This window comes from Doryrhamphus excisus, chromosome 3, assembly GCF_030265055.1.
Source record: "Doryrhamphus excisus isolate RoL2022-K1 chromosome 3, RoL_Dexc_1.0, whole genome shotgun sequence".
Classification (NCBI taxonomy): Eukaryota; Metazoa; Chordata; class Actinopteri; order Syngnathiformes; family Syngnathidae; genus Doryrhamphus; species Doryrhamphus excisus.
The window spans coordinates 28,054,653-28,074,269 of record NC_080468.1 but is presented as its reverse complement, the minus strand read 5'-3'; the positions used below and the strand labels follow the sequence as shown (position 1 = coordinate 28,074,269).

Below are 19,617 nucleotides of genomic sequence, written 5' to 3'. Positions count from 1 at the left end.
TCACACAAAATCTATTAAAATATCAATCACAATTTAATGAGAATAAAGTTTGGTATTTTAGGAGAAATAAAAAAATGTACATATTAGGTAAAAGATGCATCCTAAATACGTTTATTCAGTCTCCATTTTTGTTCACAGTTCATAGGTTCAAGGTGATAGACTTTTCCAATAATAAAAAAAGCTGCGTAAAAGAGTATGAAAACTTAAATGTTGTTCACAGTCGGCTTGGGTTTCCGTTTGATGACAGAATTGATCCAGTCCATATAGTTGGCCACTTTGGTGTAAACGCCAGGTTTCCCTGAGCGCCCGCAGCCCTCCCCCCAGCTGATGATTCCGTACAGGAAGCTGATGTCATTCCTCGAGCAGGCCAGCGGACCCCCGGAGTCCCCCTGAGAAAAAGACGTGATTGATGCGTGATGACAGAAAGATGCCATCTTTGTGCTGGTGACCATACTTAACTCGACAGGGGCCAACTTGGGACAAATGACATTCACTTAAGTTTGATAAGTTGAATTTTTTTGTACACAGAGCACCTGTCGCAATTTTACTCTGCTCAAATTTTGCATACTGGTAAGCATACGTGAGTGCTCATCTTTAATTCTTACCTGGCAAGCGTCCACGCAACCGTTGAGCCCGGCGCAAATCATGTCGGCGGTGAAGTGGTTACCGTAGACCTCCGGTTTCCTGCACGTGTCATGCGGGATTAGCCTCACCCCCGCCTCCTGCAGATTGGAGTAACCATCTGCCTCTGCCAGACCACCACCACAGAAACCTTTATTCTGAAACTTCTGAAGTCATTAATGCTTACATGTTACAATGACATGACATGTTAGCTCTACACATAAACCAGTTAACTGACGTCATATCTTATTATTACTGTTGTCAGGATTTTACCCAAAAAATTATTATTAAAAAAAAACATTATTTGGGCTAAGGTTGTACTTCCTTTCATTTAGTAAAAAAGTTAAGTGTCCTTCACGGTTAGAGTGTTCTCCGGTTAGCATAATTTCCAGTTAAATTTTCAACACAATTTTGCCTCACTTTAGGTCTGCGTACAATATGGCGTGTTGTCATGTTGTGTTACTAATACATACAGCGGAGTGGAAAGGTGTTTGCCCCCTTCCTGATTTCTTATGTTATCGCATGTTTGTCACACTTAAATGTTTCAGATCATCAAACAAATGTACAGTATGATGAAAGGGGGATAAAATCTAAACCTTCATGGCTCCAGCCAACCACAGTGAAGGCCATTATCCACACATGGCCAAAACATGGAACCTTCCCAGGAGTGGCCGGCCAACCAAAATGACCCCAAGAACGAAGCCACAATTCATCCAAGAGGTCACAAAATACCCCACAACAACGTCCAAAGAACGGCAGGCCTCACTTAGCTGAGTTAAGGTCAGTGTTCATGACTCCAGCATAAGAAAGACACTGGGCAAAAACGGCCTGCATGGCAGAGTTCCAAGACCAAAACCACTGCTGAACAAAAAGAACATTAAGGCTGGTTTCCATTTTGCCAGAAAACATCTTGATGATCCCCAAGACCTTTGGGAAAATACTCTGTGGTCTGACCAGACAAAAGTTGAACCTTTTGGAAGAGTAAAATATGGTGGTGGTAGTGTGATGGTCCACTATGATTTGCTGCTTCAGGACCTGGAAGACTGTGATAAATGGAAGCATGAATTCTGCTGAAGGAGAATGTTGGTGACCTCAAGCTGAAAGCAACTTGGGTTGTGCAGCAGGACAATGATCCAAAACACACCAGCAAGTCCACCTCTGAATGGCTGAAGAAAAACCAAATGAAGACTTTGGAGCGGCTTAGTCCAAGTCCTGAGCTGAATCCTATTGAGATGCTGTGGCATGACCTTCAAAAGGCTTCATGCTGGAAAAGCCTCCAATGTGGCTGAATGACAACAATTCCTCCACAGCGCTGGAAGAGACTCATTGCAAGTTATCACAAACGCTTGATTGCAGTTGTTGCTGCTAAGGGTGGCCCTACCACTTATTAGCTTTCGGGGGATATCAGATTTGGACTTTTTTCTCCCTTTATCTACCAGGGTAATAAAATCGTTATTTTATGAAAAAGAATCTGAAATGAAAATTTAAAGACCAAAAAGCTATCCATGTGACCACTCACTCTCATGCATGTGTCCCCATCCACTGATGGTGCAGCAGTACTTGTCAGGGAAGGAGACATCTGCATCGGGGAGACAAATGGGCCTGATGAACGGTGTCCTCTTGACGCAGCGGCCGTCTTGCTTCTTCAGTTTGAGCAAGACTAGACAAACAGACGCGTTAGGACTTTGAAGCAGCTGCTCGCTGACGCACAGCTGCCCGCGTAAACAACGCAGGAGGTCTTCTACTTTGTCTGTGTGGTGTTTACCGATGTCGTGCAGGGTGGGGTTAAACATGGAGAACTGTTTGGGAAAGATGTACTTTTCCACGCCAAACGTCTTCGTGTCCCCGTCGCTTACGTTGAAGTGGTGCTGGCCCAGGACAACTCGAAGCTGGGACATCAGGGGGCTGCATGGGGGGACAATGTAGGTGACAAAAATCTGAATTTCACACCCGACCGAAAGCGGTAATAAGACCAAAAATGAAATAGGTCCTACATTTATTTTATCGACATACTTTCCTTGAGCATGAAAAATGAATGCTAACATGCTAATGTTAGCATGCAAACATCTAGCATAACAGCACAAAGTATTTTTATATGTGCCTACCTCTGAAAATGCTAAAAATGTTAGTCTAACTATGGTAACATGCTAACATTAGCATGCTAAGACCTAGCATAAAAGGCTGTGTTCGAACCCGCATACTAACTACTACATACTTCTCTCTTAAAATACTCTTTAAATACATCACTTTATTGCGATTTTTTTTAAATCAGACGAGAAAGTGGCCGTTTAGATCCCAAGAGTGCCATTTATTTGTCCAAATACCAATCGTTTACAATTTCGTTCGGACCAATTCAGCAAAATGTAAGCTAGCCGAAGTGAGCAACGCCCTTACTTTGATATATCACTGCTTTTACTTTGAAAACAAGAAGCAAACCAACTCGCAATATATCCTGCTTGACGCCGCCGTTTGATCCATCCTGCTGCTCAGTGTTCAGCCAACTTTTTTTTTTTCGCGGTGACGTCACGTTGCATTGCATCCTGGGTAATTTAAGTGTGAGTAGTAAGCTGACGATACTTACTCAACATTTCTGGCGAATGCAGTATGCATCCGGGAACTTACTCGCATACTCAAAAATCGCATACTGCCAGTGTAAACACACTGCATACTCAAAAAGTTAGTATGAGTAGTAGGTAAGTATGCGGTTTCAAACACAGCGTGGGCTAGGTCTTAGCATGCTAATGTTAGCATGTTACCATAGTTAGACTAACATTTTTAGCATTTTCAGAGGTAGGCACATATAAAAATACTTTGTGCTGTTATGCTAGATGTTTGCATGCTAACATTAGCATGTTAGCATTCATTTTTCATGCTCAAGGAAAGTATGTCGATAAAATACATGTAGGACCAATTTCATTGGCAATTTCACTACTGTGTTTTTGTGCAATGACAATAAAGGGAGTCTATCTATCTATCTATCTATCTATCTATCTATCTATCTATCTATCTATCTATCTATCTATCTATCTATCTATCTATCTATCTATCTATCTATCTATCTATCTATCTATCTATCTATCTATCTATCTATCTATCTATCTATCTATCTATCTATCTATCTATCTATCTATCTATCTATCTATCTATCTATCTATCTATCTATCTATCTATCTATCTATCTATCTATCTATCTATCTATCTATCTATCTATCTATCTATCTATCTATCTATCTATCTATCTATCTATCTATCTAAAATTCATGAAAAATACATGTTAGCATCCTGGCAATGCTAACATTTTACCAGTCTGGTGAAAAAAGAGTAGAAGAAGTTCCTACGTACTTGCGAAAGAAACAATGCGCCGCAGAGACGACCCAGCAAGAAGAGATCAAGGTCCCAGCGCAGAAGTCAGACTGTCCAGTATAAATGGCCGCCATCCAGGGATGAGTACCAGGAAGTGCCGAGTTTCCTCCCATGATCCTTCCCCTGGCAACCGACACTCTCTTCTTGTGCTTTGTACCGCACGTCGCCTTGGCCGGTTTAGTGTTGCCTTGTCCTGGTAGCATGTTGAACATCATCATACGAGAAGATGCTACGGAAATAAACAATTGTTATTGAGAGTTGTTCGTTTGAACCAACTAACACTAGCTGGTCAAACCATCTAGCTAACCAATTAATAATGAGTTGGACTGTACTAGTGAACGGTGTACTAACACAAGGGCATCTTGCAGGAAGGCACCGCACAATACTCCCAGGAGATGGCACCCTTGCTCAACGTGTAACACCACGGCTTCTTGTCTCCGTCTGGATTTCTGCACACACACAATGGAACACTCACTTTTCTTTACCATTAATAATTAATTTCTTTTTTTTTACAACATGCTTTGGTGATGATATGCTATTATATTGGAATAGTTTTAGGTCATATATTTGTTAATATACTGTATGCTAATGTTGATGTTGTTAATGGGGATGGGTTGCATTGTGGAGGGGTTTATGCAGCTTTGAAACCGGCGCAGTACCATTATTTATGAAGCAATACATCATCGCTCACAACTTTTTAATGCTTAACGAGGAGAAGACCGAAGCTATCCTCCTCAACTATAAAGGCCCCCCTATAGACTTCGGTCCCCTCCAAAACAACATTCGTCCCTCAGCCACCAGCCTTGGCGTCATAATAGACAGTGATTTTAAACTCAACAAACAAATTAATGCAGTTATAAAATCCTGTTTTTATCATCTTCGGCTTTTATCTAAAATTAAATCTTTTTTATCTTTGCAACACTTTGAGCAAGTCATGCACGCTTTTATTTCATCACGTCTGGACTACTGTAATGCACTTTACTCTGGAATTAGCCAAAAGTCTCTCTCCCGCTTATAGTTAGTCCAGAACTCTGCGGCACGGCTTTTAACAGGAACCAAAAAGGGGGAGCACATCACCCCAATTCTGGCCTCCCTACATTGGTTGCCTGTTTGTTTTAGGATTGATTTTAAGATTTTATTGTTTGTTTTTAAGGCGTTGAATGGGCTGGCCCCCCAAATACATCTCGGACCTCATCCAAGTTTACTCTCCAGCTCGGTCACTGAGGTCCGAGGGCCAGCTCCAACTTGTGGTGCCCAAGACGAGACTTAAGACCAGGGGGGACCGAGCCTTTTCTGTGGTCGGCCCCAAACTATGGAACTCTCTGCCCTCCCAAGTAAAAAAGGCCCCCAATATCGAAAGCTTTAAGTCTCGTCTTAAAACCCACTTTTATTCTCTGGCTTTTAACTCAGAGTGAGTCGTATGGTCCTGTGTCTTTTAGTTCTTCGTTTTTATTGTAATTGGTTCTATTTTTTATACTTGTATTGCTTTGTTTCTTGTTTTTAATATTTTAATATCTATTTTATTATTTTATTTCTTAAATGCTCTTTTAGTTTTGGATTATTACTTTTTATTTTTACTAGTCTGTGCAGCACTTTGGAAACTCTGTTTATAAAATGTGCTATATAAATAAAGTGGATTGGATTGGATCGCTGACATGCCTTACTTTCATTTCTGCTACTAATTTGGTGCATTAGTAGCCAGCGGCCATCGGTTATCGGCGGTGCTTGTGAAGTTGACGCCCCAACCAAATGTAAACAAGCATAAACAGAGCTGCTCGGTGATTAAGGGTGCAGACAAGTCCGACCATATACTTGTTTTGATCTGACAAATCTTAAGTAACTTGATGAAATCCGGAATTACTGGAGAGCTTTTAATCTCCTGTACAATAATGATACAAGTTGCTGTTGCCATAGCAACACATACAACAGTACATCCACACCTGCAATAGGCGTGCTCGCCAAGACCCTTGAGGGGGGCGGCCGCCACCGTGCCCACGTGGAGCTCGTTGTACAGAAGGTCCGAGTTCCATGGCAGACATTGGGTGCCAGACGCCGCGGTGGACGCCACGCCTCTGTAGCTTGTACCGCGACTGTTGTAGCACTCGCTATCTGGCTCTGCAATTAGAAAAAAAAAACAATTAGCAAGCCCCAACAAACATTCATAACTTAGAAATTTGTAATTGAAATTGGAAAGCCAATCCAATCCATTCCAACTTTATTTGTAAAGCACTTTAAAATCAGCACCAGCAGGACAAAAGAGATGGCATGAGAAGAGAAACATGTTTGAAAAAAAACAACTGAATAAAAGTAGAGTCATCCTTCGCTTAGGATAAGTGGTATAGAAAATGGATGGATGGATTAATTTGATGTAAAACAAGCCTTTTTGTGTCGCAGTATGTTGATGTAGTTGTTGAGATATTTGAGCTGTCACAAAAGCTAAGTAATTGTGTCAAGTTTTTATTATTAATTTATATTTTCACAAAAAGCAACTTCATGGTCTACTTCATAGACTCAATGCAGTCTGATGTCAGGCCAACTCACCAAAGCTGCAGTGCGGTCCGCCGTAGCCATTTCGGCAGTGACATACTTCCTTTCCGGTGGCTACGATCATCCGGCACACTCCGTCGTGCTGACATGGGTTGGAGCGACATGCTGGAGACACAGAAAGTGCGCTAATGTTAGGTCATGAACCCCCCCCCCAAAAAGTCTGTTCACACTGCAGATGTGTCCCAAACACACACATTGCCCCATTAGGAAATCATTCATTCATTTTCTACCACTTATCCTCACGAGGGTCGCGGGCGTGCTGGAGCCTATCCCAGCTATCTTTGGGTGAGAGGTGGGGTACACCCTGGACTGGTGGCCAGCCAATCACAGGGCACATATAGACAAACAACCATTCACACTCACATTCATACCTATGGACAATTTGGAGTCGCCAATTAACCTAGCATGTTTTTGGAATGTGTATGAATGTGTATGTGTTTGTTTATGTACGTACGTATGTTTGTTTATGTATGTATGTGTTTGTTTATGTGCGTACGTTTCATTATGTATGTACGTATGTTTGTTTATGTATGTGTTTGTTTATGTACGTATGTATGTGTTTGTTTATGTACGTACGTATGTTTGATTATGTATGTACGTATGTTTGATTATGTATGTACGCCTGTTAGTTTATGTATGTATGTGTATGTTTATGTACGTATGTATGTTTGATTATGTATGTATGTGTTTGTTTATGTACGTAAGTATGTTTGATTATGTACTATGTACGTATGTTTGTTTATGTATGTATGTGTTTGTTTATGTACGTACGTATGTTTGATTATGTATGTATGTTTGTTTATGTATGTATGTGTATGTGTTTGAATATTTATGTACGTACGTATGTTTGATTATGTATGTACATGTTTGTTGATGTATGTATGTCTTTGTTTATGTACGTATGTTTGTTTATGTATGTGTTTATGCACGTACGTATGTTTGATTATGTACGTACGTATGTTTGATTATGTATGTACATATGTTTATTTATGCATGTATGTGTTTGTTTATGTACGTACGTATGTTTGATTATGTACTATGTACGTTTGTTTGTTTATCTACGTACGTATGTTTGTTTACGTACGTACGTATGTTAGATTATGTACGTGCGTATGTTTGTTTATGTTTATGTTGGTGTCGTTGTGTGGATATTTGAGCTGCCACAAAAGCAACCAATATTTGTGTCAAAGTGTCAAAGTTATGCTTGAAATGTGTCTTTTGCACAAAAAGCAGTTTTTATCTCCTTTGCGAGTCGGGAACTGATCTTTTAGAGCACGGATGACGATTTCATTCCAATGGCGATGAAATGTACGGTCTTGCTAAGAGTACTTGGGACTCCACGTGTGATAGAAATGCAGCATTAATAATAACGACGTCATCATCCTCGCTCCCTCCCCATCCTCCAGGACCTGTGGGTGTGTTCCAAAAAATTCCTTAGTCACAGTGAGTCATATAATCTGTCTTTTCTTTCTTTTTTTTTTTTGCGAGGTGCCATCAAAGACAGGGCGGTGTCCTGTTTAACAATCGTCGCTAGGAGGCGGTTTTGGGAGGAGCCTGCATTCTTGTATTTTATAGCATGTATACGTACTTGGTAACTAAAGCAAATACAGCAAAAAAAAAAAACAGTTTCTTACCAGTGTAACCAACTCGCTGGCACCGGATGTGGCCGTAGGAGCATGTGCACCGCTCTACGTTGCGGAGGTAAATACGACCCCAAGACTCTCCCTCTTCATAATAGCGCAGGTGTATGGTTTCATAGCACTTTTCTACACAAACACAACACAGGAGCGCATAAAGGTGAAAGACGAGCAGGGACAATAAAAGCTTCTAAAGCTGGAGTGCGCAATGCACAGATGCATATCACCTCTAAAAAACGTGTGATAGCATTATGACGAGAATATGTATGCTAACATGGATATACGTACTGTGCTCACACATCTTCCCAGAGAAAGGGAGAGGACACAAGCACTCGAATGCGAGCGTGTGCGCTATGCAGGTGCCTCCATTGCGACACGGCTGCTCCCGACATGGATTGACCATTCTTCGTGACGTGTGGACGGAGCCTGCAACGTGAAAACCAGAAGTTAACATAGATACAGTACATTCATTCATTCATTCATTTTCTACTGCTTTTTCCTCACGAGGGTCACAGGGGGTGCTGGAGCCTATCCCAGCTGTCTTCGGGCGAGAGGTGGCCAGCCAATCACAGGGCACATATAGACAAACAACCATTCACACTCACATTCATACCTATGGACAATTTGGAGTGGCCAATTAACCTAGCATGTTTTTGGAATGTGGGAGGAAACCGGAGTACCCGGAGAAAACCCACGCATGCACGAGGAGAACATGCAAACTCCACACAGAGATGGCCAAGGGTGGAATTGAACCCTGGTCTCCTAGCTATGAGGTCTGCGCGCTAACCACTCGACCGCCGTGCCGCTGATACAGTACATATAGAGTGGAATAGATTAGGATTGATCACTTTGTCATCATTGATAAGCACATTTGATCCAAATTATGGGGAAAGAAATATTGCTAACCATTGGGATGTCGTGGCTCCAGGGCGCAGTACCCCCACTTCCCATCCCGGTCAAAATTTGACGTAAGAGAACACCTATGGAACGACAACACAAAGAAATGTAGTCTAAATAAATAAATACAGTCATGGACCAGCCTCGTTGCTTATTTTTCCATTTTCATGCTCGGCACACGAAAGGTACTTTATCTGGACAAACGTAATGATGACAACCAAAACATCTCGTGGTTGGGTGTGGTTGGGCCACCCTTAGCAGCAACAACTGCAATCAAGCGTTTGTGATAACTTGCAATGAGTCTCTTCCAGCGCTGTGGAGGAATTGTTGTCATTCAGCCACATTGGAGACATTCTCCTTCAGAAGAATTCATGCTTCCATTTATCACAGCAAGTCTTCCAGGTCCTGAAGCAGCAAAACAGCCCCAGACCATCACACTACCACCACCATATTTTACTCTTACTATCATGTTCTTTTTCTGACTTTTACGCCAGATGTAATGGGACATCCTTCAAAAAATTCAACTTTTGTCTGGGAGTATTTTCCCAAAGGTCTTGGGGATCATCAAGATGTTTTCTGGCCAAAATGGAGACCAGCCTTAATGTTCTTTTTGTTCAGCAGTGGTTTTGGTCTTGGAACTCTGCCATGCAGGCCGTTTTTGCCCAGTGTCTTTCTTATGCTGGAGTCATGAACACTGACCTTAACTGAGGCAAGTGAGGCCTGCACTTCTTTGGATGTTGTTGTGGGGTCTTTTGTGACCTCTTGGATGAGTCGCATCTGCGCTCTTGGGGTCATTTTGGTTGGCCGGCCACTCCTGGGAAGGTTCACCACTGTTCCATATTTTGGCCATTTGTGGATAACGGCTCACACTGTGGTTGGCTGGAGTCCCAAAGCTTTAGAAATGGCTTTATAACCTTTTCCACACTGATACATCTCAACAAGCTCCCAGCCCACTTGAGATGTCACCACGCAGACTAGCTAATGCTAGCTGTAGCTGAAATGCGATCCAAACAGAGCAGGCTTGTGTCTTGAATGATTCGTTATTTTGAAGAAGCCATGGTACTAACTTTATGCAACCCAAGTATTGAAAGTGCCAAGCTAAAAAAAAAGTTCCATTACGTATTCATTCTTCATTGGCTCTTTTCAAAGATTGCTCAGCCACAATTTGCACTGTTGCAATCGATGAAACTTGTGATCTCATCACATCTTTCATTCATTTTGTCCGGCATGGAAGCTGTTTAACTCCGTCCAGTCAGAGCCATGTGTTGTGTTTCGCTTTCACTTTTTCATTTATTTCCATCAATCCAAGTCCATAGAAGACTCCCAAGATGAGTGTCCAGAATGAGCAGCTTGTAGATGGTGAGTTTGGAGTGCGACTCGTGCGTGCCAGGTGCACTTCCTGTAAGACTGGTGTAGAAATAACAGAGTGCCCCGTCATTCAAGCGTTGCATCCGACTTCCTCTCAGCTGTCAGAATCAGGGAAGTCAAGGAAAGTCAACGACGTCTGTCCCAGGCCACGTTACCGAGGGTTTCAGGAAGGGAGCTGATGTGGAAGTTGGGTGTAAATCGGTGCTTCTCCATTATTTTCTCTCATCCCTTCTCATTGAGAAGCAGTGGTGTCCATAAAAAAACGGGGGCCACGGTTGTCTTCATGTGTGTCAGCACGTCTCTTTTGCAAAGGTCAACGCGTCTGCCCTTCAGAATACGAGCCATTTGCTCCATTACATCCTGTTTACAAAATAAGGGTGCGATGAAGAAATGGCTTCCAACAACACGGCAGCTCAAAGAGTCGTATCTCATAGACAACCTTTACAAGTTGTTTGATATTCTGCACCCACGCTAGTGCGCGTCTAATGCCTGCAGCATCACACACTCACTAACACATAAACATCATGCCTGCATCAGCTTTTTAACTCCTTCAACCCCAAAGATTGTGTGGAAATATGGCGTAATAACTATAAAAGCAATCTTCCCTTGCTAAATGTACTGCAAAAAAGGTCAGTAAGGATAATTCATAATGCCACCTACAGGGAACATACTAATTCCTTATTTCTAAAATCACAAATACTAAAACTTGCTGATATAGTTCATATTCAAACAGCTAAAATAATGCATAAGGCTAAAAATAACCAATTACCTAAAAATATCATCCAATACTTCTCTACAAGAGAGGACAAATATGATCTCAGGGAAGAACTAAATGTGAAACACTTCTATGCTAGGACTACGTTATGCTAGCCATAGCATTTCAGTATGTGGAATCAAACTATGGAATGGATTGAGTAAGGACCTCAAACAATGCACAACGATGAGCCAATTCAAGAAACAATACAAGCAGTTGATGTTTGCTAAATACAAGGATGAAGAGTCTTGAACCAGTCATGATGTGCTATACATATCACTATATTGACACTTACTATGGTACCCATTATGTCATTGGATGGTCATATCACCTCGTACTTCGGTATGTGACAAAAATAAATAAATAAATAGATAGATAGATAAAAAAAATAAAAATAAAAATAACAATTAAAATAAAAATAAAAATAACAGTAAAAATTAAAATTAAAATTAAAGTAAAAAAAACACTTGAATTATATTGGGAAAGCAGGAAGTGAACAAATGTTACTGATTGTAAAAGTACCAGATGGAGGGGTAGGATTTAATAAGCTTTGCTTCTTCCTACTCCTTTTGAACATGTGGAACTGGGAACTGATGATGTGATGCACTCAATTGTAACCTGATGCATGTTCAAATGAAATAAAACCATTACCATTACAAGATGTATTTATATGTTTCTATAAAACCTAAACGCCCCATCCCAACAACCTGTTTCAATGTCTTACGTTTTTTTGGTAAAAAAAGAGGTGATGATGCAGAAACTCTGCATTAATATGTCAGAGCACTTTTAAGCCCTAAAAACGACCACCAGGTGGCAGAGCTGCAAGCTCAGCAGGGACCCTTTCAATGAAACATCACATTTGATAAGTGGGGGGGTAGCGCATAGGACATAGTACACTTCCAAATGTGAAAATCGATGATTGATGGTGTTATGTAACATACTATGTGTGTCAAAATGGCCGCTACTGGAGGGGTGTCTTTGGAAAATGGCTGGGATTGATTGAGTTAAAAGTCAAGATCTTTCACCAAAGTGTACTCCTGTGAAGATCGATCTGGGATGATAGTAAAGCCCCCAACCCTAAAACCCCCCGCTCTAGTGAGGATAAGTGACATAGAGAGCGGATGGATGGACGGACGGATGGACGGGCGGGCGTGTGGGTAGATGGATGGATGGACGTGCGGGTGGATGAGTGGGTAGATTGATGGATGGATGGACGTACGGGTGGATGGGTGGGTAGATTGATGGATGGATGGACGAACGATCAGGCTGGCAGATGGATGGATGGATGGATGGACGGATGGGTAGATGGATGGATGGACGTGCGGGTGGATGGGTGGGTAGATTGATGGATGGATGGACGAACGAGCAGGCTGGCAGATGGATGGATGGATGGATGGACGGATGGGTAGATGGATGGATGGACGTGCGGGTGGATGGGTGGGTAGATTGATGGATGGATGGATGGATGAATGAACGGGCTGGCAAATGGGGGGTAGATGGATGGATGGACGGATCGACAACGAGCGGGTGGGTGGGTAGATGGATGGATGGACGGGCGGATGGGTTAGATGGATGGATGGATGGATGGACGGACTGACGGATGGACGACGGGCGGGCGGGCAAGCGAAAGGACGGACAGGCGGGCAAGCGAAAGGACGGACAGGCGGGCTGATGGATGGACGGACGGGCAGGCGGTAGGATGGGTGGGTAGATGGATGGATGGACGGGCGGATGGGTTAGATGGATGGATGGATGGACGGACTGACGGATGGACGGACTGACGGATGGACGACGGGCGGATGGGTTGGATGGATGGATGGATGGATGGATGGACGGACTGACGGATGGACGACGGGCGGGCGAGCGAAAGGACGGACAGGCGAGCGGATGGACGGACAGGCAGGCGGTAGGATGGGTGGGTAGATGAATGGATGGGCGGATGGGTTAGATGGATGGATCGATGGATGGATGGACGGACTGACGGATGGATGACGGGCGGGCGGGCGAAAGGACGGACGGGCAGCCGGTAGGATGGATGGGTGGGTCAATGGATGGACGGATGGACGGACAGACGGATGGATAGACGGTGCCTATGACATTTAAGGATATGTCTTCACATGTCTTGACTCAAGACTTGACTTGGACTTGCAGGTCTTGCCTTGAGATTAAAGACCCCCGGCTGGTAAAAGACTGACTTTCTCCCACCTTTGGTACTTTGACTTAAAGCACACCAAGTACGGAGGACTCACCAGGGTCGGGAGACGATGACGGTGATGCAGTGATGATGAATTCGTCCTCCTTGTCGAAAAGGAAACTTGCATTCTTTCCCTAATGTGGTCCAAAAAACTGCAACCAAAAGAAAAACACTCCATAAACGTCATAGTCCTGGTGCTATGGTGCTATGGTTTGTCAGGAACGTACCTTTTGGACCGAGTGCTGCGTCTCTGGGGGCCATAACGGTCTCACCTGCAGACTGACGAACAACAACAGAAGTTTATTGAAGTTAGCAAACGTATCCAGTTGGCAGTCCCAACAAAACGTACCGTCGGAGCGCCGAGGAGCCACAGGAGGATCAGCATCATGATTATGACGGCAAACGTCAGCGAGCGTGTGACGCTTCACCGCGCCTCTTCATGGGTGGCAGCGAGGGGATCCTTGCAAGTATTAGCCTGCCCCCTCCTGAGTCGAGCTGCCCTTGCGTCATCGGGCTTGTCTATAACCTGGTGAACTAGCTACGAGACAAAAACGCAGTCCTGTGGGTCTCTGTGGGACACCTCCGGTGGAATGGCGGGCTCTCCCTCCGTCATAGCCCCTAGCAGACACCCGAACCTGCACAGAGGGAGGGGGAGGGGGGGTACAGCTGGTACAGCCAGCAGAGGAAGTGCTAGGTCACACAGCACAGCTGGAAGACGTCTCCCCTCCTCTTATTGGGCCATCATGTCATGCAGGGGCGGAGCTACCCTCAGCAGCTGCAGGGACGAATGCAGGTTTGGAGGCCCCCACCCAAAACATAACATTTGTCCAAATAAATAGACAAAAGAAGACAAAAGAAAAAGAACAGAGAAGTCCGGGCAGGTTCAGAGCCATCCTAAACTTCTGTCGGGGCTCACGTCCAAATGTGCGAACCTCATTATCTGAAACTTTATGGTTTAGCACCAGAATCCAACATTCTTACCACACTTTGGAAAATGTAACAAAGTAGAAGTAGGTACGACCTTTAAAATGCACTGAAAACATGCATTCTATATAATATGCTGATAATACAACTGTATTTAAACCAAGACGTCCCAATAAGGTCAATATGGGATCCTGCATGCACCCTAAATGGCAGCTTTGGAGTTCCCACCTGCGCCCCCCCCCCCCAAGACCCCCCCCCCCCCCCCCACACACACACACACACGCCCCCATCTTACATAAGCATCCTGACTTGGTCGCGATCCCGATCCAATCATTCAGCACACTTGTGCTATTATCCATGCTATATCATGCTAACATTAGCATGTAGCATCTTTTTTACATGTTCATTTTATCAAACGTCTTTCTTCTTTTTCTTGAGTTATTCTTTTTCAAAATTGTCATTTTTTATCCAGTTAGATGTTGGGTTTATTTAAGACAAATATTAATGTTGTTTTTCATGACTAAAACACAAATACACAAATAATAACTTTGCCCTAACTTGAGTTTTCGTGAAAGAGAAGATGAAAAGGACAAAATAGCATCATTATGGTGTGACTAAAATATTGTTAGCTTGTACGTACGTCATAAAAATCCTAATCTGCTGTATCTTGTACTCTTGGAAGGGACATCTTGGTCTTGCTTGCCGTCTTGGAGAGTGTGGTGGTGGTAGTGTAGTGGTTAGTGGTGGTAGTGTAGTGGTGGTAGTGTGGTGGTGTATTGGTGGTAGTGTAGTGGGGTAATGGTTGTAGTGTAGTGGTGGTAGTGTAGTAGTGTAGTGGTGATAGTGTAGTGTTGGTAGTGTAGTGGTGTAGTGGTGGTAGTGTAGTGGTGTAATGGTGGTAGTGTAGTGGTGGTAGTGTAGTGTTGGTAGTGTAGTGTTGGTAGTGTAGTGTTGGTAGTGTAGTGGTAGTAGTGTAGTGGTGGTAGTGTAGTGGTGATAGTGTAGAGTTGGTAGTGTAGTGGTGTAGTGGTGGTAGTGTAGTGGTGTAATGGTGGTAGTGTAGTGGTGGTAGTGTAGTGTTGGTAGTGTAGTGTTGGTAGTGTAGTGGTAGTAGTGTAGTGGTGGTAGTGTAGTGGTGGTAGTGTAGTGGTGTAATGGTGGTAGTGTAGTGGTGGTAGTGTCGTAGTGTAGTGGCGGTAGTGTAGTGGTGATAGTGTAGAGTTGGTAGTGTAGTGGTGTAGTGGTGGTAGTGTAGTGGTGTAATGGTGGTAGTGTAGTGGTGGTAGTGTAGTGTTGGTAGTGTAGTGTTGGTAGTGTAGTGGTAGTAGTGTAGTGGTGGTAGTGTAGTGGTGTAATGGTGGTAGTGTAGTGGCAGTAGTGTCGTTATGTAGTGGCGGTAGTGTAGTGGTGATAGTGTAGAGTTGGTAGTGTAGTGGTGTAGTGGTGGTAGTGTAGTGGTGTAATGGTGGTAATGTAGTGGTGGTAGTGTAGTGTTGTAGTGGTGGTAGTGTAGTGTTGGTAGTGTAGTGTTGGTAGTGTCGTGGTGTAGTGGTAGTAGTGTAGTGGTGGTAGTGTAGTGGTGTAATGGTGGTAGTGTAGTGGTGGTAGTGTCGTAGTGTAGTGGCGGTAGTGTAGTGGTGGTAGCGTAGTGGTGGTAGTGTAGTGGTGGTATGTAGTGGTGCAGTGGTCTTTATGGTCTGACCAGCCATACATTGGACGGACACGCTGTGTCTCGTCCCGCGGTGTCATCATCAAACCTCTAATTTCCACCATCTGGAAGAACGTAGGTCCAGATGGTGACCAACCCCCGTTGAGCGGCCAGGTGGAGGAGCAGCCAGATGTTACTGATGACTATAAGTGACAGAAATAATGTTGACACCTTTAATGATGACACGAACGCAGCTCTTTCATGAACTGAAAGAGCTGAACTGAAGGCTCTCTAACTTTTTCCATGCAGACAAAATGTGAGCGAATGTGAGCTCGGTGCAGCGTCGGCAGGAACGAAGTCGCTATCTCATGTGAAACATTCTGCTTCTCGGTCTTGTTCGTGTTGTGGTTTCACCTTATCTTGGGTCTCCTAAACTCTAAAGCCGAGGTCACAACCGGAAGTATGAATTTTTGGTTGTGCATTTTTTGCCATTCTGCAAATACAGTGGTGGTGACCTTGATGGGGTAAGTTCTCAACACACATGGAGGATGTACGAAATATCTGAACGTGCGTTGACACACCTTGGCCATGGGGGTGACGCGTGAAGACATGCAGACTGAGTACGTTTGTCTAACCTGAACAAAACGGAAGCACTCGTCGAGTTTGTGTGACATGACAAAGAACTCCTGCGGCATGTTACTCGTGTGCCCTGTGGCGTTTCTTCCACCAAGACCGGCCATAGGAGTTCTTACGACTGGTGGGGCCGAGGAGCTTGGTCACATGGGACAGTCTCACAGTAGAACCGTTGCTTCTTCACATGGAGATGAGCCAGTTGAGGTGGCCCGGGCATCATGTCCAGATGGATGGATGAATGGATGGATGCATGGCTGGCTGGATGAATAGATGGATGGGTGGATGGATGAATGGATGGATGGATGGATATATGGATAGACGGATGGATGGATGGGTGGATGGATGAATGGATGGATGGATGGATATATGGATAGACGGATGGATGGATGGGTGGATGGATGAATGGATGGATGGATGGATATATGGATAGACGGATGGATGGATGGGTGGATGGATGAATGGATGCATGGATGCATGGCAGGCTGGATGAATGGGTCGATGGATGAATGGATGCGTGAATGGATGGATGGGTGGATGGATGGATGAATGCATGGATGGACGGATGGATGATGAAAGGAAGATGGGTGGGTGGGAGATTGGGTGGATGGACGGATGGATGGATGAATGGTTAGATAGATGGCTAGATGGATAGATGTATGTATGGTTGGATTGAATGCATGGATGCGTGGATGGATGGACGGACGAATGGAAGAATGCGTGGATAGACGGACAGACGGATGGATGGGTGAATGGATGGATGAATGGATACATGGCAGGCTGGATGGATGAATGCGTGGATGGATGGATAGATGAATAGATTGATGCATGGATGCATGGATGCATGGATAGACGGATAGACGGACAGATGGATGGGTGGATGAACGGATGGATGAATGCATGGCTGGCTGAATGAATGGATGGATGGATAGACAGACGGATGGATGGGTGGATGGATGGATGCATGACAGGCTGGATGAATGGGTTGATGGAGGAATGCATGGATGCATGGATGGATGGACGAACGAATGGAAGAATGCGTGGATAGACGGACGGACGGACGGACAGATGGATGGATGGGTGGATGGATGAATGGATGCATGGCAGGCTGGATGAATGGATGGATGGATGAATGGATAGATGCGTGGATAGACGGATGGGTGGATGAATGGATGGATAGATGGACGGGCGGATGGATGTGTGGATGGACAGATGGATGAATGAATGCATGGCTGGATGAATGGGTTGATGGATGGATGCGTGGATAGACGGATGGATGGCTGGGTGGATGGATGATTGGATGGATGCGTGGATAGACGGATGGATGGCTGGGTGGATGGATGATTGGATGGATGCGTGGATAGACGGACGGATGTGTGGATGGGCAGATGGATGAATTGATGGATGGATGGGTGGATGGATGGATGAATGGACTAATTGTGACCACAAAGAAACGTAATCATGTTGAGAATTCACAACAAGAATGTTGGCTCATTTTAGGCAGACAAAAATGAGTTCAAGCCATTGGAAGTTTTTGTTTTTTTAATCAACAACCACAGAAGCAGGAAGTACGATAACAGTACCATCATGTGGAATATTCCAAGACAGGAAATACTTCTCTGAAATGATCATCCTATATATAAAAATGTAAACAGCCAAGAGATACAACGCTCTTAAAGGGAATGTTTTAGATACGCTTTGACAATGTTGCTCAATTCTAATAAAATCATTTTATAAACTATACAACAATTATGAACTCATAAAATCAGAATGACGTGAAATGAACACAAAATCAATAATGGAACAAAATAAACTAACAAAGAAAATAAAACTAAAGAAAAATTGTAAGATTTACACAAATAATAATTCAATCAATAAAATAATTAAATCAACAAAAATTGTGGATAAACAGAACAAAAATAGTAAGAAACAAACTTTAACAATAAAAACAAAAATGAAATGAAATTAAGAAAATGATCAAGAAACAATAAAATGATACAAAATGAACAAAAATGATAAATAAAAATATTTACAAAAATGATAACAATTTAAAGCTGCTCATGAAAGCCAAATTATCCAATAATAAAATTAAACAAAAACAAAATTAACTGACAAAAGTCATATTTAAAAACCAAACAATCAAAAACTAAAAACTGCAGTACAGATGGACAAGAAAAAACTGTTAAAAAGATCGTCTTGATTTCATAACATTTATTTTTGTTGTGGTTTTATTCTTAAGCTGCTTCCTGTATTTCCTTCTTTTGTTCTTGGGCTACAGGAGAGGAGGAATGTTAGGAAGAAAGAAAGACCACCACAGTGACAAAAACAAAGCAGACCAACTCGAATCAGTGCTTGTACCTAATCAAGTGTCCAACTTCATTTCCCGGGAAAAGAATTATCTTTCTTGTACTATTTTTTTAAGTCGTTCATGACTTGCTATGACATCAAAGCAACATGAAAGTATCACATCTACAATATGTGGGGAGGGAGGGGGGGGGGGGGTCAAAGTGCAGCAGTAGAGTCAAAGGAGGGTCCCGCTTAGACGACGGTGGCCTTAAAAATGTCCGCCTTACAGTCCGTGTCGTCGTCTTGCTGTCCCCCGTGCGGAATGCGGGTGTTCCTCATTTTGCTCTGAACCTGACGCAGCTCAGCGACGTAACCCTGAAAGCTCAGGCTGAGCTCCGAGTCCTCGGGCTGGGACGCTCCCTCCGAGTCCTCCAGCTGGACGCCCTCCACGTCCCTCACGTCCTCCGGCAGCGCTTTGGTAGCCGCTGAAAAACACGGCAAAGACAGAAAATACAATTAGATTGATTCCTGATCCTATCCATCCTGGTCACTCCCAATGAGAACCTCAGCATCCTCATCTCTGCCACCTCCAGTTCTGCTTCCTGTCTTTTCCTCAGTGGCACTGTCTCCAGACCAAACAACATGGCTGTGTCTAGGGACTCTGTCCATAAAAGTCATGAACAGAATGGGTGACAAATGGAAGCCGTGGCGGAATCAAACCCTCAGTGGAAATGGGTCAGACTTATTG

The 19,617-nt window shown here is 43.6% G+C and overlaps 2 protein-coding genes across 7 annotated transcripts in view; both read right to left on the bottom strand.

Moving 5' to 3' along the window:
- Positions 1 to 34: 34 nt before the first annotated feature.
- Positions 35 to 14,087, bottom strand: LOC131125218 (hepatocyte growth factor activator). Of its 4 annotated transcripts, none has more exons than XM_058066538.1 (14): positions 13,731 to 14,087; positions 13,609 to 13,660; positions 13,437 to 13,533; positions 9,075 to 9,148; positions 8,457 to 8,594; positions 8,166 to 8,297; positions 6,526 to 6,636; positions 5,925 to 6,099; positions 4,336 to 4,433; positions 3,964 to 4,213; positions 2,387 to 2,526; positions 2,141 to 2,281; positions 606 to 748; positions 35 to 389 (listed from the first exon to the last, which is right to left on the bottom strand). In XM_058066538.1, exons 1-14 carry the CDS (start codon positions 13,767 to 13,769, stop codon positions 204 to 206), a joined length of 1,776 nt encoding a protein of 591 aa, XP_057922521.1. In that variant the 5' UTR covers positions 13,770 to 14,087; the 3' UTR covers positions 35 to 203. The 4 variants fall into 4 exon arrangements, with proteins under 4 accessions (XP_057922521.1, XP_057922522.1, XP_057922523.1 ...); XM_058066539.1 differs by having other exon boundaries at positions 13,609 to 13,653; XM_058066541.1 differs by lacking the exon at positions 35 to 389 and having other exon boundaries at positions 607 to 788.
- Positions 14,088 to 18,143: 4,056 nt separating this feature from the next.
- Positions 18,144 to 19,617, bottom strand: part of LOC131125708 (regulator of G-protein signaling 12-like) — a 48,064-nt gene continuing 46,590 nt past the window's right edge. For all 3 annotated transcript variants that reach the window (XM_058067510.1, XM_058067511.1, XM_058067509.1), the window contains exon 18: positions 18,144 to 19,354. In XM_058067510.1, the coding sequence (XP_057923493.1) occupies positions 19,122 to 19,354 (233 nt within the window). In that variant the 3' untranslated portion in view covers positions 18,144 to 19,121. The remainder of the gene's footprint in view (positions 19,355 to 19,617) is intronic.